General features: G+C 43.6%; 1 protein-coding gene across 5 annotated transcripts in view; it reads left to right on the top strand.

The window, feature by feature from the left end:
* RAB11A (RAB11A, member RAS oncogene family) overlaps nt 1–22,344 on the top strand; it is a 37,777-nt gene that overhangs the window by 589 nt on the left and 14,844 nt on the right. For 3 of the 5 annotated variants that reach the window (XR_003255019.1, XR_003255020.1, XM_026074938.1), the window contains exons 2-4: nt 7,614–7,809; nt 8,765–8,958; nt 10,341–10,421. Coding sequence is in view for 3 of the 5 variants with exons in the window: in XM_026074938.1 (XP_025930723.1) it covers nt 7,614–7,809; nt 8,765–8,958; nt 10,341–10,421 (471 nt within the window). In the remaining 2 variants the exon portion in view is untranslated. Of the gene's footprint in view, nt 1–7,613; nt 7,810–8,764; nt 8,959–10,340; nt 10,422–11,751; nt 12,185–17,290; nt 18,995–22,344 lie in introns of those variants that run through there. The other 2 variants (XM_026074959.1, XM_026074950.1) reach the window with 2 other exon arrangements.

Consider the following 22,344-nt stretch of genomic DNA (forward strand, 5'->3'; position numbering starts at 1 on the left):
GCCCGGGCTGCGGCGCTCCCCGCGGGCATCGCCCGAGCCCGGCTCGGATGTTTCTGGAGCTTAATGGCTCAGGAGGCGCTGGGAGGTGCTGCCCGCTCCGGAGCGCGGCCTGCCGGCTTCGGTCGTTCTCCCCACAAATAAGAGCAAATCTGGGCTGGTTTCCATATCGGCGATCTGGCGGGTTGCCTGTGTCTGGTCCAAGGCTTCTGCTCTGTTAGTGGGCTGAGGTGGCAGCCGGCCTTTGGGAACAAAGATCCGAAAGGAGGATGCTCAAGGTTGGTAAGAGTGACTTACGGCTTTTAAATAGAACTGTGAAGAAAATAAATTATTACCAAAATGCTCCTCTGTTGTAAAGGTTCATAAAGTGTTCTGTGAAACATATACTGAAATGCTGATGTTTTGAAGTTGCTTGCTTCTATGATAGGATTTAAAAATCGGATATTTAAAATATTTTTAAAATAGCTGTTTACTGTGATGCTGTGCTGGGACTTTGGGTTTAGGATTTGTAATACTGCTTGGTACATTCTAATGGTGAGAGGTGCGGTTCTTGGCATCATGTAACTAGGTTTCTTAAATGAAAAAGGCGGTGTTATTTTCTGTGCTCTTAATTTCCTGTAATAACTTTGAAGAATTTAATTTTTTCTTTGTTGTCTCTCTTGTCCAATTTCCATGTGGAAAATGACATTATTTCTAAGTATAAATCAGTCATCTGTACTGCAATTAAAATCAAGTCAGTTCCAAAAAGTGCCTCTCTTCTCCACTTGCAGCATAGGCAAAGGCTTTTCTGGCCACTAATTTAATCACATTGAACAGTCTTATTTTAAGTACTTATGTATACGAGTTATCGAAACCATCACATTACTTACTTATTTACAAGCTTTGTCAGTGATATGCTTGTGATTAATGTTGGAGCTATGAAGGTGTGAGAATATAAATGAGAGGGGGTTTGTAGGGAGACTTGCTCTCTTTTATTAGCACTTCTTGTATAATTGGGAAATATTTCATAAAGCTGGGATCCAGTTGTACAGAAAAGTTCAAAGCTAGTTTAGTTGACTGTCCCATCCTAAAGCTTCTCATATTTAGGCTGGTTTATAGATGGTATTGCAAGTGTAGGTAATGCTATGAAAATGGTGATGTGAAGTGCCGACTCAGGTTTGTCAAAGCCAAAGGAGACTGCGGGAAGCTCATGCAACATCCCATAACTGGGATTAATATGGTAGCTGAAATAACATGACAACAAATGCAGAGTAATACAAATTGGGGGAACAGCTGTAAATATGTAAATGTGATGTTGGTTCTGAATAAGCTATCACCTATCTGGAAAGATCTTGCAATTACTGTGAATAGTTTTCTGAACCTAATGTCTCATTACTAGGTACTGGTCAAAAAGGCAAGTGATAGGTAAAAAAAAATTACTGAAAGAGAAACTGAGAGCTTAATGGGAATATTATGCCAATGTTTGAATCTGAGACATGAGCTTCTTCAGAATTGAAGGGAAATGCAAGCAGGACTGTCATACCCATTTCGAAGGGGATATTATAGAATTAAAAAGATGGAGAAGAGCATCAAAATAATAGGGAGAGAAACCTAAAGGATTCATATCTCTTATCTCAAAGTGAAGTACAACTTTATCAGGATTAAAATGAGTGATTTAGACAAAYAGGGAATGATTACCTTCTGTTTCTCATAATTTCTTTGGGTAATCTTAATGCTGCTTTTATTCAGCAGCAGGCTCAAACAAAGGGAAGTAAAGTCTCATGGAAGGCATATGTAAATTTTGGAGCAGTTCATTGTCGTAAACAAAAGGTATAAATGGATTTGAAAGATTTCGGATTCATAGGGGAATAAAAATATCTGGGGCATTTTTATTGTGATGGCTAGAATGGAAAGTCTGAAGGTACTGCTTGTTTGAAGATGTGAGGGCCTGCTAGGACAAAGATTAGTTTGTTTGTTCTCTTATTAATAATGTTTTTCAGGCATCCACTCTTGGCTGCTGTCAGACAGGGTGTTGGTCTATACGGACACTTAATCCAGGAGGACTGTTCTTTTGGGTTTATGAACTTTAAGACGTGGTAATTTGAGGTTGAGTTCATAGTTTGACTTGCTTTAAAATAACAGGGTAATATTCTGTAGTCTAGCCGTCTCTTGCTACTCTTGAATTAAACTGCCGCTAGTCTGTTTATATGAGACCTCTGGTTTTGCTTTGTCAGCCGCTGACAGCGACAGTATGTTAAAATCTATCTGACTGTGCTGGTGGGTGTAATCTGAGCCCACCTATGCTGCCCTACAATTAAATCAGAGCACCTGTTACAAAATGCTCTCCTGACTGTTGCAACATTTCAAGCTAGGCTGAGGCTTTAGCACAGGTTAAAAACATTTTTTGGTAAATTCTTATCGTCCATCTACATGCCTCCTTGTATTCTTTCATCCTTTTTGGCTTTAGTAAAGAGAGTAGTGCCTACAGTTTTCAGCATGGTGCTTCAGGAAATACAACATCTATGATGTCCAGTTTGTGGAATTCTTGCTCTAATTTTAATGGAAGGAAAAAATAATGGTGACATAAGGATATTACTTAATGAATAAATTAAGCTTGGCTTAAATACAGGATATTTTTACTCTTTTTGATTAAAAAAAAAAAACGCTGTAGATTAGTGTCTAGCTATGTAACCCTCGCTTGTAGAAGAATTCCTCTGTGTTCTTCCGGAGCAAAGCCTTGGGGGGGTGGGGGGCCTTAGATCTGCACCCTGAGCATCTGGAACTCTGGATTTGGGGCCCAACTTGCTGTTTCTGAATGCGGACCTGACTTGCAGTGCCATTCAGCTGATTGTTAGAAAAAACCCTCCAGTTTTAGATACTTGTTTCCTACTTTACATCTTGCACATTTATCCAGCTTTTCTGGTATTGAAGAAATGCCGTGAAACTGAACAGACCTGTTGGTTTGGGTTTTAAAGGATGCATTTTTGTCTTGTGTGCTTTGTTTATAGAAATTTGTAAGGAAAAGTGATTGCGTGAGAGCCACTGCTTTTTAAAATGGTAGCAAGCCCTGTGCCTTTCACTCTGTTAGATGCGAAGGCACCTTTGTGCTGCAACAAACTTACTTGCTTCTCTGTTTTACTACAGTAGCACCTGGAGGCCCAGCTCTGTTGTGTGTCGTATATACAAATAATGAATGACCCCTATGCTGAAGTGCCTTTGAGACCCCAGTTCTCTTTGAGACAGGTAATAGGTAAATAAAACAGAAGGTGCAGGTGAAGAGGGAGATTGGTACAAGGCGTGATCATGTTACGTTTATCAATGCTTAGAAACCGTAGAATCAGGTCACCTTATTCATGTTTCCTTTAAACTCAAGTTGAAGTAGGCAGGAAGAGGTGTTTAACAGGCTCTTGTGAGGGTCATAAAGATGTGTGTAGGCTTGTTATTTATGTGCCTCTTAGTAGCAGAGTTCAATGCAGAAACAAGTGTTTTCAGACCTTGTAGTCCCCTGGTGCTGGTGTACTTGATTTAAATTGTGTAATATGTCACTTGTGTAATAGCTGTTACCATAGATGATAGAAGTTGGTAGTGTTGGACTTTCTATTTTCAGTCTGATTAGGCTGTGAATAGCATTTCATGAGCGAGTTGAAATTTTCAGAAAATAATTTTAATCAAGTTACAGGTTTAACAAATAAAAATTGAGTAAGTGAGCTGGAATGTTGGTGACAAAATTAATAGCTCTTTTTTGGCATGGTTCTCTAAATTGCTTTTCATGTAACTTTGGAAATTGAATTCTTATTTTGGTCTTTTACAGAACTAAAACTAGAATTACAGAATGAAATTCCTACGGTAGCATGGACTTCATCATATTCCTTTTGCCCACCAAATACTTGTCTTGAACTAACCTTTGCAATGGTAAAGGCTAAATTGATTTAAAGGAGATTGTGACAAGTATTGAACTGGCACATCATTAAACCAGTAAGGGTGACCTACTTAAGTCAACTGGGGCAGGAGGGAGGGAAAAATCACTTTGACTTCTTTAGATATTCTCAATTTATTTGCAAGATGTCCTAATATAAATCTCACCTGATTACAAAAGCTTTAAAAAAGGTGCTACTGGTCTTAGGGAAGTGCTGGTGTGAAGGTTATTGTGGGAGTTTTTCAAGGATTGGTCTGGAGTCTAAACTTGCTTCAAGTTTCCTCTAAACTTTAATCGTTCTAGTGCTGATGTGGTAATGAAATTCGCTGATGGTGCAAAGTCGGGTGGTATTGTCAGTGTAGAAGAGGATCAGAGCACAGTACTAGGAGGACTGGATGGTGAGGACAACTGCAGTCCTGCATGTGGAGTGAGATTCAGAGTGTGAGGTCTTATGCTTGGGGACCCATATGCTTGGGGACCCATAGGAACTCAGTAAACTAGGAACCTGGTAAACTTAAAAACTTGCTAACTGAAAGCTGGTACGGTTAGGTCTGATCACAAGCTGACTAAGCCACCAAGATGATATGATCAGGAAAGAAATAACTGTAGTTCAAGGTATTCCTAGTAGAGTTGGAAATATTAAAATCCCTTTATACATCACCAGTGAGGTATCACCTGGAATACTGGATGCAGTTCTCACTGTGTGGAAGAGAACTAAATTGAAATACTTGTAGGGAAGATGTTGGGGTAACTGGAAAGACTGTTTACAATGAAACATTTGAGAGGTTGGCTTATTTAGCTAGTAGAACAAGGCTGAGAGAAGATGTGGTTGCTTTCTGTAAATACCCCAGCGTAAACACCACTGGGAGAAGAAACTAATAAGCTAATGGACAGTGCTGGCACATGAACACCACTATCGGCTGACCGCTAATTTCTCCTGAAAATTGGAAGGCAGTATTAAGAGTGAATTTCTGGAAGAGGAGCCCAATAGGACTGTGTGTGCAGGAACAGTTAGCCTTAACATGGGACTAGATACCATCATTTCCCCCGCCAGAAACTGTTTGCCTGGGGCAGTCAGAATGGGACTCGGCAATCCAGGGTCATTCCTGGTGTTTCTCGGCTAAGAATATAATATATGGAAGTACTATATAATATGAAATATCAAACCGAGATGGTCTGAGAAGGAAAGCAAAATTAAAATTAATAATGTAATCTATGAATGACTGTTAAAGCTGTTTCAGTTCATAATTATTTTCAAAGAGTGATGTTTGCTCAGACTGGCAGAAGTGGGGGGTGTGAGGAGTCTTAGGCTCCTGCTGACATTTGCAAGGCATTCTTGTGCCTGTGTTCAAGAGGAGCTGAGGTGGCCCAATTAAGTGGAGGAAATAGCAGGCTTCAAGGAGGAAAGCCTGGTATCTCCCCCCCCCCCCTTAATTGGGACATAGCTTAATCTGGTGCTGGAAACCGTTCAGAACACAAGCAACATGGGATTTGGACAAGGTAAGAAAAATCTGGCAAAGGAATTAAAATAACCAGCCTACTCTTAAGTGAGAACTGCTTTTAAATGTGCATTGAACAGAAATATTTGTGACGGGGCATTGCTGAACTAGTTGATATTGCTACTTAATAGACGTGATGCAATGTGTTGGATAAAGGAAATGATTTGTGTGAACTGCTTTCCTTGTTTAGAGAAGTTTTCAGCCTCTGGCATAGCTAGTGCTTGGTGCCTGTGGGAGCGTGAAGCAACTTGGTGCCAAGCGACTGGACAAGTTTTCCCTACCAGGAACTTCCTGGTCACACACAGTCTGAGTGAATACGAACGTGATGTCATCTAAAGCTGTGGCCGAAACCTGCCAAAATAGTATTGAAGATCTTATTTCTTTGCCAATGAAAGAGAAAACCTACGGCGTTTTGCCAGCGATGATGATGCAGTTAGGTGCCCTGTCCCCAGCATTGAGTTTATTAGTGTGGCATCTTCTGTGCCAGCAAAGCTGTGTCAGGGCAGCCGACACTAACCAGTGCTGCCCTGTCGCACAGGAAAGCAGAATGCTCTTTGTGTTCAGTACAGCTGCATGCCACCTACCTGTGCTTGTCATCTTCATACAGAGAAGTGGTTAGCAGAGCCACCGTGTGCTTTATGCAACTTCTGCAGCTTGGCTGGCTGCTTGCTGAGTCAGCTGGCAGAGGAAGCCGGGAAGATGTTTGTTTTGATGAAGTATTAGACTATTTTGAAACTAGCATTTGCTTCAATTTTCATATTGTGGATGGAGTTTAAAAGGTGCTTCTCTGGTCTTACAGGCAAGGAAAGTCCCATCTGCCAGAATTGCTTTGCATTATTTAAATAGAAGATGGTGTCCGGAAGGCTGCAGTATGGTGCTGCAGCAGATGGGAGTTCTTGCTCTGCTAGTCTTGGACTTGGTGGGGGTTTCTCCTGTGACTGAAATTTGTTCATTGCACTCATTTATCTGTTGTACCAGACAGCTTTCTTAACATCGTACTGCAGTGTCTTAAACTTTAAATGATGTCTGTGACTAATTTTTTTTTTTTTTTTTTTTTCAAAACAAGCTCTCCTGCCACATTTTTGTAACTTAAGTGTGGACTCTTTTCCTTGGACTGGCCTTGATTCACTGCCAACTTAATGAAGGTTATCGCCTTTCTTCTCTAGGATCTTACTCATTCTTTCTCCTCCATTTCCTTCTCCTGTTATCAGTTCAGGCTTAATCTTTCATTGGGCGTAAGATCATCCTGAGAGGCTGCTGTTGGTGTGACTCGGGAGTGGTACAGCTTGGGCCTCAATGTGTCTCATTTAGTGGCCTAACTTCTGGTGTCTTGGTAGTGAGTTTTAGGTTATACTTAAACTTTTACCTTTCAGCTCAGCATTACAGGATGTTAACAATGAATCGTGGCTTTTTTTTTCTTTTTTTCAGACTTTAAACCTTCTGTTAATCTCTTGTCAAGCATAGCTGAATCCTTCCAGTTAGTTCATTTGGCACTACTCTTGTGATGAGTCAAGCTCAGCCAGAGTGAACGGAGGTTCGGCTGGAGTGAATGGTGGCTCTCATTCGGAGCCATAAATGATAGCCCCAGCCTCATTTCAGAGCAGTTTCGGGCTCTGGCCTAAAGCAGCCAGGAGTCATAGCACTGCTGAAATGTAGCGTGCTGTATCTCAGCTACCTGCCAAACTCTGTCAGGGTGGCAATAGTCTTAGTTGTTGTTTTTCTGCAGTCATGATTTTTCCTGTGTCAATAGGGAACCTCTCTTCTGCAAAGGCATGAAGAGTGTAAAATGGGGGCAGAGCCTGCTATCTTCCCTGTATTTTGGACTTCTGCTTCAGCAAAATAGATAACTGATATAAGCTTCAGGTGACTTTTAGTTCTAGCATTATTACAAGGATGTGAAATCCAAGCTGTGTCTCATGAAGTGCTGACTTTCGCAGTGAGCCATGTATACTCTTCCTGGAGGAAGAATGTCCTTCAGCGGTGGGCAAAGGAGATTGAAATATAATGACTAAGAGTCGAGTCTAGAGTCTGTTCAAAATGCTGGTGAATCTGGCAGCTCTGGTTCTCTAGTAAACTTAAATTTTGGACAATAGACCCACAACAAGGGGGTAGATTTTGCTATATTTTTCATCACACTTCATTCTGGAAGATGCGTGTTTATTACTGATGATTCTCAATGTATGACCTGCATCTGATTCTGATGTCATTTTTTTGTCTTGTAGTTGTACTTATTGGAGACTCTGGAGTAGGCAAGAGTAACCTTCTGTCTCGATTCACTCGCAATGAGTTTAACTTGGAAAGCAAAAGCACCATTGGAGTAGAGTTTGCAACAAGGAGCATTCAAGTCGATGGGAAGACAATAAAGGCTCAGATATGGGACACAGCAGGGCAGGAACGGTATCGAGCTATAACATCAGCGTAAGTGATAGCTTGTACTGTCAAAGAGAAGCTTTTGTGGAGGGAGGTAATTTATGGGCCTCTCTGCTTCCTCAGAATACTTGGGATGTTTGTATTTTATCATATAATATCCACAACTTATGGGGGAAGGGAGCCTGAATCTTAGCCTTCCATCCCGAAGGTTGACATAGTGTAGACCTGCACAAACTGCTTTACTTCTCAGTGCTCTCACAATATGTAACTGGAGGTACTTCTGGCCCAGGGTGCAAGAAGACTTTGAGAGACTCCTTTAAATGCAAGTAATTGATAAAGTAATATTTGTATTCATTGAGTTTTTATCAGTGGTAACTGAAAACCAGAAACTCTAATGTAGCAGTAAGGAAAGAGTGCTCACTTTGCATGCTTATTTAATTGAAAAAGTAGCATGGCAAAAGCTGGAGGTAACCGAGTGTGGGAGAATGCAACCTGTTTCTTCTTGAATACATAACTGTGCCACTCTCTGGTTCTGAAAGGAGACTAGCTGTAGCCTTGCATAAAGGGAATAGATCAGGCTGATGTTTTTCTGATCCTGTGAGTCACTTTAAAGTCTCTGTATCACTGTGGGCTGTGCCCTTACTGGTACCCACAGCAGTGGGAGGGGAGAATTTTCAGGAGTGGGTCAGAGGTTGAAGGTGACAGTAGCTCCCCACAGATCCCACTGCTTCACTGGTGGGGCCCAGGGTAACTTAACAGTGTTGCCCTCAGGCTTGGATTTTGGGTTACCCACCAAACCCTGAACTGTGCTGGCTGCTCTGGCGGTCCTATGACATAACCTAGTCTGGATGCTGTACTTCAACTGCTTCTGTCCCACGTAGCCTACCTTGGATGCTTTTTAAATTGCTGTCTTCATCATAGCTATTTCCCACTATTGCACAGTAAGTAGTCAGCTTTAATCATGATGCTTCTTGATGATTTTCTAACATCTTTTTACTCGCAGGTATTACCGTGGTGCTGTAGGGGCATTGTTGGTTTATGACATTGCTAAGCACCTTACTTACGAGAATGTAGAGCGATGGTTGAAAGAGCTGAGAGACCATGCTGACAGCAATATTGTAATCATGCTAGTGGGAAACAAGAGTGACTTGCGCCACCTGAGAGCAGTCCCTACAGATGAGGCCAGAGCTTTTGCAGGTTGGTGAACTCAAAATACTTTTTTAATGCTAACTGTCTGGGGATCTACCTACCTGGTATAGTGTCTGTCTGAGATACATGCATGTCCTGTTAGAGGGAGGGAAAGAGTGCTGCTGGTAATGTTCTTCAGTGATACATACTGATGTTTGTCTTGTTTTTATTCAGTCAAAAAGGAAGCTTGGTAAAACAAAAATGCTGATGCAATTTCAAGAATCAGCCAGAGGCATTTGAAGCTGATTTTAAACCAGCTTTAGTTTCATGCCTATGGACTGCTTTTCTCACAGAAACTTCGGCTATGTCTTTAGGTTTGAGTCTGCTGCATCATGCATTGCCATCTGTATGTTGCTTTCTTTGTATCAGCTGATCTCAAACCCTGAGCATATGCTGTTAGGCGAACAGATTTTTTAATTAGACTAGCATTCTGTCTCTACCTTTCATAATTAAGGGCTAACCCTGTAAAAATATTGAAAGAAGTTATTGTAGTTTCTGTAAATCCTAGCTTGTTTCAGGGCAAGTTTCTTTCATCCTGGTTTCTTGCACTGAAGATTTCTGTAGCTGCTTGTACAGCATTAATGGCCAGTGAGGTTATCTGCCTGCAGATGTAGGACTATCATTCCCCTCTATATGGCTAACTCTATTAAATAAGCTGCCATGATATGCTGGCAAAAGTACTTTTTCATATCATGTTTTTGATTAACTACTGGTGAAGCCAAAAGGCTGAGAAACACAATTCTTCAGAGCTCTTATAAGCAAAATCCAAATCTTCTTGCCCTTCTGTTTCTTAGCCCTCTGTGGGACTGAGATGGATGTTTCTTCACTGAAATGTGCACCCTTACGTCACCTAAGCTCGAGGATCCCAAATGTCTTGCCTCATGGGGTTAAAGGCCAGGGACAGCCAGTCTGGGGAGGAGCCTGGAGCTTTCATGCAGCTCAAACACCAGAGTTGCCTGCTTGCTGAGCCTTTGTGTGCTGAAGCTGTGCAAAACAGAGTAGTTCAAGACACTGCTGTGACGCAGGACTTTATTTAAGTAGGTGGGAGGTGGTGAAACTCAATGAGGTTAAAGATAATCTGGGAAGCTTCCTCACATGTTTCCTGAAAGTGCTACAAATTTTCCCTTTCAGTGATGCATGAAGATATGCCTCAAAATAATGCAGCACTGGACTGATCCCTGTGCCTTGGATGAGTGTAAATTCTGCTGTTGGCATTGGGTGGGATTGCTTTCAGATCATGTAAGGGGAAACCCCAAAACTTCTAATGCTTTTTCTTGGTACCCATGCTTCTTACCAGGAACAACACATACACAGTCTGATACAGTAGTTCTTCCAAATGGGGAGTAGATACATGGCACTCCCCTCTAATTATAGTATTTTTGTCCACACAGAGAAGAATGGTTTGTCATTTATCGAGACGTCTGCTTTAGACTCTACAAATGTGGAAGCTGCGTTCCAGACTATTCTGACAGGTGAGTCATCTAGTGCTTTCTTTTTTTGGGGGGGGGAGGGTATGCTCAGATATGATGCAAATGGATGTTTCTTTGCCTGTAAAGTGTTTAAAACTTTGCCATTTAACCATTCTTCACAGACATAAGCTTCAGAGCCTGGTTTTGAAGTGTCCCAGTTGATAGGCCAGCCTTGGGCTCGGAAACCCTTGTTCACTTTGCTCTGCCCCAGGTTTCCAGTCAGCCTTGTTTATATGCTGCGGTTCCCTATCTGTTTATGGGATAGGGAGTGTATGTGGGAGAGAACTGCTTCATGCAAGTAGCAAGTTAAAACAGCCATTGTTTATCAGAGGGAAAGTCAGTCTAGCTTGTTTGTCTCTTACTGGTGACCGTAGCAGTTGCTAAGGGAAAGGGGATAAAAGGATGGAGATCCTTCAGTTGAGCACTGCTTGGCAGTCTGAGACTTAGGAACTCCTGTGCTGCAGGGTAGTTGCTGTCATTGCCCTTTAATAGTCCTGGCTGGACTTCGGCCTTTATAGCATGTGATGGCAGCGAGTTGTGCAGTTTTTGTGCTCTGTGGATAAAATACTCTGTTTAAATCCTGTTTGAGCAGACGTCTGAGACATTCAACTGCAGCTATGTAGGGGACCTTAACTATGGCCTGCTCAAGCAGCTATGGCCTGGGCATAGCAGGACAAGAGCGGCATATGCAGTGTTTGAAGTTTAGCGATTCCCAGCCTTCACAGATGCCTCCAAAGCTCTAGGCTGGCTCTTCAAAACATCTGGACACTCCTTTTTTTGTTGTGTTATGTCTCATTGTTTTAGGTGCATCAGGGAGTTGCATCTGTTTTCTCTGAGTGCTTCCAGCATGTTTCCCAACTGCAAGTTTAGTCTCTCTCCTTCCCAACATAGCATGTGCTGGCCTATGTGATGTTCTTGGTATGAGCCAGCAGCACCACTTCTRAACTACATGTGGCTATTAATCAGATCTCACTTTTGTAACAATGGCACGTAGTTAGATTTGAATTTTCTTTTTGCCAGCTCATTTAGACGTTCTTTTGAAAACGTACGATAAAGGACTCAGGGATGTTTCGTACTGGAACATGCAGGTGAGGTGGCAGCTAGGAAGTTATTAAGTAAAATTATAAATTCCATGACATTTTTCATGAGTTTTTTGAAATGCCTTATGAATACCCTATAGAGGGTGAGAGAGAGAGTTCATAGGTTGCTGGAGCATTCAGATCACAGCATAATCAGATCAGTAGTGTCTCTACTACATGCCTTCTGCCTCTATCCATCTAATTATCCTCTTAGCTTTAGTTTTAAGAGGTGGGTTCTGGTTCTGCTTTTACAGTGTGGTCCTAAGCAGTGGTGCTTCTGGCTGTACAGTAACAAAGAAGTTCACACAATGCTGGGACTAGAACTTGAGCTTTTCCTCTTTGACCAACCAGTGTGGCTCCCTTTTAACTTCAGTCTACTGTAAGTAGTCAGTCAATTGTAAGTTCAGCATTGCACAAGTTCCAAAAAAGGAGAAGAGTTTTGTAAGCTGATCCATTACTCCCTTATGAGTAACTTCTGATGCCATCAGAGGGTGGATGGCTAAGGAGTGGCTGAATGTGACGCTATCTCTCCGAGATGCTTGCTGGACTTCCTGTTTCCTTCACCCACATAAAGGCAGTCTTGTCAAACATGCTTGTGAAATCAGGCTTGGATGTTTTGGGAGAAGCACCTTTTTTATTGCTTGGTTGTAACTGCTGAAACCTAGAACTTCTGCCTTTATACACGTGTCCTTTGGTAGCTCCTTTCCTCTCAGGAGGAGTCACTGAAGTTTGAGGTCAAATTTTGACCAAATGTGTTGAGTGTAATATAGGACTACTCTTCAGCCTTGCTGTCTGCTCTTTCAGTTTTCAGAGGGATCAGGACTCTTGGATAAAGGACAGTGTTTAGCTTTCATGCTTGCTCAGCACCAGCACAAATAAAACCAGTCTGAAATATATCAGAAATTGTTTATCCCCCCCAAGCTGGCTGTCAGGCTGTGTCATATCCAGTATAAAATGGTCACCTAATTGCCTGCAATCTTCCGTTGCAGTGTCCTGTTCCGTAGTAGTGATGGCTAAAGAGGTGGAAAGCTTGCTGCGTGCCCTAGGCTGCTGCCTTGCTTCCGCAGAGCTGTGTGACGCTCAGATCCGCGATACTGCTGTTGCCATGGGGAAGCAGTTCAGCTCTTGGGCACAGGCTAGGCTGCTTCTTGATCTTTCCACACGTGCTTTCAACAGCCCCTTGTATTCCAGAGGTTATTTTGGATTCTAATTAATGGGAGTTTGGTTTTCTGGTTCAATTTTCCTGTAAAGGAGCGTGGTCTGTAATGGGAGAACAAGTGACTAGAACTTGCCCTCGGATGCTGACAGATTGTCGGGGCTGTTGCTTTTCCACAAATGCCAATGTTCCCTGCATGCTGTTGTGACAGTGCTTTGGGTAGAGAGCTCTCGGGCATGCAGGCAGAATCCTTGTTCAGGAGGGGTTCGACTGTGTTGGAAGAAACACTTCTGCTGATTAGTGAGCATGTGGCTTGCTCCAGACATAAGCTCCTGTTTCAGGGAGATAAAGATGAAGTAAATAATGCATTAGCAGCAGGTTGCCTCCATCTCTGACTGGCATGCAAAGGACAAATGTTCTGCCAATAAACTTCTTGATAACACTTCACAACTGGCTCTTTCTGTTAATGATTTGCTTTGAAGGAGAGAGGCGAGCAGTTGTCTTAGGAATGTGGCTTTCAGGGTGACTCTGCAGAATCATGGATAGTCTGTATGTCTTTGGCGAGGCGTAGTGCCAGAGGGGGGAATGCTCGCTGTCCTTTGAAGAAGCAAGTTGGTAAAGCCACAGGCTGCAAGCGGAGGTGGTTGACAAAGGCAGGGGCAGGGCATGCTGCTGCACCAGCTCTGCTAGTGCTGGCAGTGCTGGGAACTGCACTGTACAGAGGTCCCAGGCGTCTCTGATGCCTTTCACGCGGTTGCTTGGATCTTCCCTGAACAGGGTGTCGCAACTGTTCTGCAGCAAAACTCCTTTCTTCAGCCCTACTGAGGTTGGTCTGGTTGTGACCCTGGTGGAAAAACTTACCCTTGGCAGCATAGCAAGGTCCAAGTCAAGTTTATTGAGACCTAATTAGATTCTCCATTTAAAGCATTTTGAATAGATGGCTTTGGGTATGGGAAGCATGAAAATACACTGCAACTAGTGCAGCCTAGGTGAGGAAGTGATCCGCTGTTGTTGCAGGTGCGGGCTGGGGGAGAGAGCTTTTCCTTTCTCTCCATGTGTTTTAGCAGCTTCAGAGTGGGGGAGGCATCTTAAATGTAGTGGGCTTCCTGTTCTGCTGTGTGGATACTTGTTGAGGTTTTGGGCACCTCTTCCTTCTGTGGCTTAGAGTAATGGTCCCTATCCAAATTCCTCTGTTGAAAGATGTCTAGACTTCAAGGGCTGATTCTTGTGTATGTGCAGCTCCTGGCAAAATAGGAGGTGCTAGGATTATAACTGCATCCACTCTGAGCGTTCATAGAAGGATAAAGCATCCTTAAAGTAAACTGGAGTCTGCCTGCGCTCCCCCTTGCTCCGTGCTGTTTCCTTACTGCGTTCTGCTGTGGTTTCGTCTCTAAGGAATTCCATCTCCAAGGAAACAACATCACACAGCCTAAATGTCAAGAAATCTAGGGATTTTCTCTCTTGTTTGCCCTGTGCACCTGAAAATGAATTAAACAGTAGCACTGACTGAGCAGACAAGGACTGGGCAGGCTCCTCACACAGCAGTGTTGTTTTCCTAGCCCTCTTACAGTGCGATGTCTGTCTCTGAGAGTTACCAATTGTGCAGTGATGCATTCTGCTGAATGTGCTCTTAATAAGGTCTTATTCAGTTTCGGAGCAGAGAATAAAGTGTAGTGTCTTCATTAAAAAGTGCATGTCTTCATTAGCATGGCATCCCTGGGTGCTGACCAGTTTCAGTGTAGGCTTTGCCTCTGGGCATTTTGCCTCAGTGACAGAGCAGGTTTAAGCTGTTCCCACCTGCTTTCTCACACCAACACAACTGTGTGTGTGGCTGGGCGGTGAGAGTGTGTGCAACTGGTCCAGGTAAAGGCAATTTTAGCCAGTTAGGCTTTCAACCAAGGCAGTACGCTGGCTGCACAAGTGTTGCACTGCTGCAAAGGAGGGAGAAGGGGCAAAAAGCACCAAACATGGGGTCCCTTCAAGTTGCTTGAGCAGCTCTGCTGCTAAATGTTCTTGCAGGACTGTTGAGATGATCATGGTAGAGAGCATCTAGAGATTCAGAAGAGAGTATCTTCCCACAGTCAAAAGGGAAAGAACCCTTTGTCAACAGAGGAATCGATACTGTTAAGATTGTTAAGACTTCAGTACGCAGCTCTGGAGATCTTTGACTGCTCTCAGATGACGATGTTACACAGAGGGCACTGTGGCTGCAAGACATTGCTTACAGGGGTGGAGGAGGTGTGTGACATTTCACGTTAGTGACTAGTATGAACTTGCTTAGGAAGTTCTTCAGAAGACTGAAAATTGCTGCTGAAGTGCTACTCGAGTTTCCAGTAACAAAGGCAGCGCAAGCCTGCTCTTGTTAAGTAGGAAAGAGCCACATTCTGCACTTGGACATAAACAGGCATCCTGAGCTCGGGGCGTGGAGTGCAACAGTAAAACTTGTCCTGAAGAATGTAGAGCAGATCTCTCCCTCCTGTGTGTCATTCTCCTCCCACCTCCACACACATGCTGCTTCTAAACGTCGCTGAGTGGCCTGCCACAGGCGAAAGCTGATTTTTATCTTAAAAACAAAAAACCCTCATACTGCATAAGAGGAGGACTGCAGATGGCTTTAAAGATTGATTTCATATGATTCACTTAACTTGTGAAGCTGCTTATGTGCAAGACTGTAGGAAAGAACAGTGAGCCTTAGCAAGGATGAAATCAGAACATCCTTTTGTGTGTGCAGCTCGTGTTTGGTTGTATCAGCAACTTGCTCCGTACCTGAATGCATATGCGATATCCAGTTTTCTGAACAGTTTATTCCTGCTTGAGTCTGGGCTGTCAGTTTGGAGTCCCAACGAGCAGACTCTTTCAAAGCACCACTTGCAAAGCTGAAAGTTTTCTGTACAGTCCATAAATAAAGCACACTGTGCTTGGCAAGATTTGTGTTTGCCAGCAGTCCCATGGAAGTGTGCAGCTCTGTTCTCACTCTTCCCGGGGAACACTCAGCCTGTCTTGCCTGTGTTTCTGTTGCTGGCTTAACTCGGTACGGGCTTTTGTTAAAAACCTTGCCCTTCATGCCGGCCTTGTCTGCCAGGAACCCGTCTTAGCTCCTCAATGCCATCGCTTCCTATTGCTGCAAGGGCAGAGGCTTAGCTGGGTGACCAGCCCTTGGCGGCAAGCGTGACTTATCTGCACAAGGTTGCTTAATTTCCTAGTACTGCCGCGATGTCGGGATGTGCACTAAGCAGGGCCTCATTAAAATTCTGAACAAAGGCTGCTCGCTAATGACAAATTTCTGCTGGAAAAGACGTGTCTTGCTTTGGGGTCGCTTGAGGTGTTTGTTGGACAGTCATTATCCAGCTGATAAGAGACCTTAGGCCTCCAGAAGAACTTAGACCTTTGCTTTGTTCCGCCAGAGTTATTTGCCCAGCTCTGTTCTTCCCCATTTCACTCTGCCGGAGGAATGAAGCGCAGACAGGCTGTTCTTGTGCAGCCTGAGCTTATCTGAAACGCTACAGCGGTGCAGTGAGCTGGAGCATGCAAATCGGGTGCGGGCATAAACTTGATTCTCCCGGGGCGCTCGGTTGCCTGCCCGTAGCGGTGCGTTTGTGGCCAGCGTGCTTTTCTGTGGGGTAAAGTGGAAGGTGTGATGTTGTCGTTTCAGGATGGGCTTTTTACTGAACCTGAAACGCTTTCAAACTTTCTTGTTAAATTGAGGTTTGGCGAGCTTGTTTTCAAGCTGGCTTGCATATTCACATTTTAAGCCATTACATTCCCTGTGTTCTCTTCTATTTTTGGTATCCTTTATCTCCTTTCTGGGGTGAAGTGCTGCACATGTTAGTACCTTTCTTTTATGCAGCTGAAATAAGTGCTTTTGTAGATACACCGAGCAAAACCGTACAGAAACTGAGCGAAGGCTTTCAGTGCGGGTGTTCAGTATTCCCTCCTTGGCAGCGTGCTAGGAAAGGCACAGGACTTTAACCCGTGCTCTCCAATTCACACTGGAATTTCTTTGTCTGGAGTCCATACCACTTCCCTGTAGTTTTGAAGTTAATCTGCACAGTGACTTCTAAATGGCTCATGTTCTGCTTCTGGGGCCCTGTCTCGTCTTTTAGGCCCCAGTATTTAAACTCTTGTGATTTAAAACTGCTCGGACCATAGACAGGCTGTTGTATGTGATAGGCATGTGGGCAGAGAAGCAGTTGCCCTTATGGTTGGTTAGAAATTTTGAGTGGTTCTTTTTAAATCTGCTGTTTGTCTTCAGATACAGCAGCAAACACGTGAGCAGTGTCCTCAAAGCCTTCAGAGAGATCTAAAGGAACTGGTGAGGGTACATAGTCTCTGATTCCTAGCAAAAAAATTTGGTTAGTTTTGTCCATTTATTAACTCCTAAGGCAAAAAGTAGGTGTTGGTAAATTTATTGTTTGCAAAAAGACTTACGTTTTGCTTACCTCCTGAATGCAGAAGGTGTCACAAGTGAACTTTTTGTGAAAGCTCCTGTGCATTACCTGTATAGCTTTATGTATTTCATTAAAACTTATGGGAAAAGTTTATATGCTTTGGATGATGCTTGGCTTCCCCCAGATTTAACTTTCTGATGCTGTTCTGCTGGTATTACACATAATGACTAGCTCTTTCTCATCTTCCAGAGATCTATCGTATTGTTTCTCAGAAGCAAATGTCCGACAGACGTGAAAATGATATGTCTCCAAGCAACAATGTGGTTCCCATTCATGTCCCTCCAACCACTGAAAACAAACCAAAGATGCAGTGCTGTCAGAATATATAAGAATTGCTCATTCTTTCCTAAAAGGCTGTGTATATTCCCCAAGTCCGAGATTTAAATATATTTGTAATTCGTGTGATTACTTTCTTGTGTTCAGTTACTGCTTATTCCTTCTGAATTTCTCCATGTCTTAAACACTTTGATTTCAGTGTTTATAAATCTGTTGCTTCCATGTGGCTGCAGTATTTTCCCAACACCGACTTGGCTCTGGTTCAGTAAATTGTTTGGAACTGAACTGATCTCTTTCCAACATGATGCCCGCTAGTCAGAGCAAAGACATCCTGTAGTAAGCACTTGAAGATGTCGTTCTGATCCTCCCAAAACAATTACTGTCAGATTAACCAGGAAAGTATCTCTGGGCAGGATAATCTTTCCTTGTCTCAAGGTGTTGTATACTGTATCTAAAGCTTGATGAAATGCCTGTTGCTCTGAAGTGCAATTTTAATGTAAAGTTAAATGTTTTTGGCTACATCTTCAGAATGTCAAGTTGAGGATTTTACAGAATATTATGGGGAAAAACCCTCTTGCAAACAAGCAGCAGGGTTGCTGCTACCTGCAAATGAGCTTTTGTGGTTTGGTAGCTGTTGCGAACGAGGTGGTGTGAGGCAGAGCTGCTGGGAGGCTGGCCTTGGGAGATGGTGGTGGAACTCCATTTGAGGTGCCTCTTGTGAAATAAGGAGAAGCATGAGCTACTTAACTGATCAGAGATCGCTCTAACACTGGAACTTGCAGCGTTTTTTTTGTGTTGCCCAAGAATTGGTCTCCACAGTGCTGGTAGTATCAGGATTTGAGGATAACTTTCTTTTGCGGTGCACAAACTTGAAGGCTACTGTCATTCATTTTAATATTTCAAATGCTTGAGTTGATGAGTCAGTAACTTCCACAACCCAATCTTAGTTTTCAGTTCTTTTCATCCAGTATTTTTAAATGATTCCAATGGTTTGGTATCTGTTCTTTAATAGAAACACCTGGAGTAGTTTCCTTACTGGATGCCTTCATTCTGTCGTCTGTATTTCAGTACAAATCATCTGTTTAATTAGCTTGTTCAGGGATACATGAATTGTGCCTTCTGTCACTACGTTCTGAAACCACTGCATGTAATACAGTATGCTCTAGTCCAAAATAAGGCACTAATGGAGATTTGGGGGCTATAGGCACTGAGTTCCTGCAGTATTTAAAAGAACTGCTTGTTGTATAAATGCCTGCAGTTATTTATACAATTACAGCAAAGTGGTTGTAGGGAAAGTTTCTCAAACTCTGATGTGACCCACTTGGAAGATCTGCATTTGGGTAGACACAGCCAGCTGCATTTCTTACCCAACCTTTCTGTCTTGCGGTGCTCATGATGTGTAAGGCACACGGAAGGCATTGCTGTAGTCGGTCATTTGGTCTTTTTTTTTTTTACTCCATTTCTCCTCCTAGTATTAGTTCTGAAGATGCTATTTTGATCTGTTTGTAAATTACTTTGTATTTTATGCATGTACTGTAACTTGATTTATTATTTTTTTAGATTGATTTGAATATATTCATCCATAATTCTAATAAAGAATTACAGGGGACGACTCAGTATGGTGTCGGGTGCACTTTTTGGGAGAGCTGGGATTTGACTTGAGGGTTTCTGCTTCCTGGAAACTAGTAAATTTCTTGGAACATGTCATGTGAAGGCTTTGAAGTTACAAGTACTCCCAGAAAAGGAACTGAAAGGGTTGGGTAACCTGTTTGCACTTTTCGCTCAAACTGGGCCTGCAGCTTTGGGGGCTAATGCAGTGCATAGTCGTGGCAGTTTGGCAGCTTCAGGAAGCTCTTCTGGCCTGAAAAGTATGTGGGATCTCTAGTCAACCCCCAAAATGGCTTTTCCAAACCTCCCGTTTTCTCTGCTTTGCTGCCAATAGGAAATTCTCACGGGAGAGCAAATTACCTGCTTTCTGCAGCAAGTTCTTCTTTAAGCTTTTTGACTGCACCTCGCTGCTCTGCACTGAAGGCCTGGTGCGCAGAAGGTGGTTTGCCGGCGAGCGTTGAGCGGTGTCCTAGGCAGCCTCGCGACTGCCTGCTGCAGACGGAGGTCGCCCAGAGCACGTTGTGTGCTGCTGCTGGTGGCAGCCCTGGTGCTTCGGTAGGGGCCAGCTCCGAGACCTGTTGTCCGAACCAGGAATTTGGAGCCTTTTTAGGATTGCAGGAGAATCGTGGGATAAGGTATAAATCTGGGCCTTGCTCACTTTGGGAGCTGTTCTCATAACGCTTTCTTTTGTAAGACTCGAATGTATTTTGGAATTAACCAAATTACAGGGGCAGCCACTTTCTAAATGTGTCAACAGGAAATGCAGGGATGAGTTTCACTTCCCTTCCTTCTCTGATTCACTTACGTAGACACCCTGACTCGGATGTAATGTCAGGTTTGCATTTGGCATGATTTTATGCAAGATGCTTCCTTCTGCACTAAATGCAAAAGCAGCGAAGCCTGTCGGAGCACAAATCGCTGCGGGCAGCCCAGGCCTCGCCTCTCCCACCGGCGCCTCTGCGTGCGCAGGCTGCTTCCTCTGCCTCGCAAGCGACCCGGTGCTGTGTGCAAGTACCAGGCAGCTGCAGAATGTCTGGGTGCATGGTCAGGCAAGCGGAGAACTCCAATTACTCCCAGCAAAACTCTAAAATTAGTAATACAAGTCTTAGATGGAAATGCCGTGCAAAAACTGATTTTGTACTTATTGAACTGCTGCAACATATGGAATTAGAATTTTTATGCAATAGTTTGTAAAGTCTTCATAGCCTCTAGACTTCTAAAGCAAAATCAAATGGCCTATGTACAAAGATGTAATTTCTTACCTATTAAAGCCTTTGCCTCGTGTTTTATGTCTCTGGAAATGGTTTTTCCTGAATAAGCACCGCTGTGCTAAGGCGGTGTCTCCTGGCTGGCCTGAGCTGGGCGACCTTCCCAGGAGTAAGAAGGTGCTTCAAGCGCTTTTGGAGAGACAGCGTGGGATGTTTTTCCTTGAGGCTGAACGCTGACCTTGGAGGGCGTCGTTCCGTTCAGCTGCTGATGAATCGCTCTCGGCTGTGGTCGGCATCGCTTATGTACTGAAGTGTCTCTCCTCTGCTGATAGGAGACAACTGATTATAACAGATGCTGCTTTCGAGCGCTGAAAGGAGCTTTCTGAATGTCTTGGAACTTTACATTACACTGCAGAATCGGCTTTACTTGCCAGGAGCGTTTGCTATCGTTTACATATTTGCAAGTCCAAACCTTGACAATTCCTGAGCTGTTCAGCAGGCATCAGTAGGTTTTTGTGGTTTATGGGTGTTGAGGTTGGGAGCTTTAAGCAGAAAGGACATGGAATTGTTCTGATCTAAAGACGTTTTTATTAAGCTAGAATTACTTACTTTATCAGTTTAAACCTGATGAATTTCCGGACTTCAATAGCTTATTGAGTGTGGCTTGTCAGATAAGAGGATTACATGCTGAGCTTTACTTAACAAGTTTTTTTTTTTTTAGAAATACGAAGCACAAATATTGAAAAAGCTTCAAAATGTAGCAGTCCACTGCATTGCCTTGGAGTTATTAGTTCTGGAAGTGTTTCTGCCGCAAATCTGAGCTTGTAATTTATTGACTAGACTCCTTGGGAGCAGCCAAACCCGCTGAAACGGCTGCGGTGTGCCCAGTCTCATACTGATGTGTGCAGGCCCGTGTCCTCCCCGCCTGAAGGCAGACAACCCGCTGGTGTCAGTGGGACTTGGCAGGGCAGAGCTGTGCCCTGCCATGACACGCACCGAAATATATTGCACGAAAATCCGAGAGACCTGGTGTTTCCCCTCGCCTCAAATTGCTCTTCGTGGGTGCGTGAGCGCCTGTACGGGTGGCTTCTTGCATCGCTGGGGTCTCCCATTGAGACCTGCTAAGGTTAAACTGCCAGAAACGGGAGCTGCCAGAGGAATTACGAGAAAGACGCATGCTGTGCCAGTTAGATTTTGTTTTAAAGCTGGGCCTTGCTAGAAGTTAACTCCAGATTCCTGTCTGAATTGCATCATTTTTGTTTTCTGAGAAATCCTGTAACGGTGCAGCCAGCCTCTGGTTCGTAAGCCCGATGCTTCCAGAGGGTTTTGTGCGGAGCTGGGCGGCCTCTTTGTAACCAGCCCTGTCCCATGGGGAAGCGGCCTGGAYGCTGCTTAGCTCTGGTCTGCAAATGAGCACATCTGAGAAATGCACGCTGAGAAATCCAGTTTATTTTGTACAAGGTAGCATACCTTTGCACAGTGAACAAATATATTACAAATCTGTCTCGCCTTAAAAAAGTATTGCCATTTTGGTGCCTATTTTCTAAACTAATGCGAATATACAAGAATGTACTTGCTTTGCCTTTTTTTTGTTTGTTTGTTTCTTTTTCCTGCTAAACTCTATGCACATCATTTCATTTGGTTTGAAAATCCAGCTTTGAAAAAAAGTTGAGCGCATCTCTGCTCTCCAGAATCTCATCTCAAAATGTACAGCGACACGCACACACACATCGGTCGGGCTGGCAGCGGAGACTGCTTGTGCTAGGTGCCAAGGTAGGTCTCTAACATGAGTATTTTGTCATGAACTGCCTTTCTCTTGGTATTTTTGAGGTAAGTCTTTCTATATGTGTATGTGAAATATATCCCTACTGGCCCTGCAAAATAATTGTCTAGTTACATCTCAAATAAGGCTTTCCTGGAAAACAAACTTGCTATTGCTGGTCGGTCATTGCCCCCGTGCATGCATGCATGCAGCATTCAGGTAAATACTTATGCATTGTCCTGCAACATGAAAATCTGCTTCTCTGAGCCTTGGGGGGAGGATTTCTGGGGTTAAGCTCGGCTGCCTCCCTGCAGAGACTCGGGGTTTGCACGGCGGGGCCAGAGCCGACCCCGCTGCGCCCTGCCAGGCCCCCGCGCCCCGAGGCGAGC

This window comes from Apteryx rowi, unplaced genomic scaffold (assembly GCF_003343035.1).
Source record: "Apteryx rowi isolate R43461 unplaced genomic scaffold, aptRow1 scaffold_11, whole genome shotgun sequence".
NCBI classification, from domain to species: Eukaryota; Metazoa; Chordata; class Aves; order Apterygiformes; family Apterygidae; genus Apteryx; species Apteryx rowi.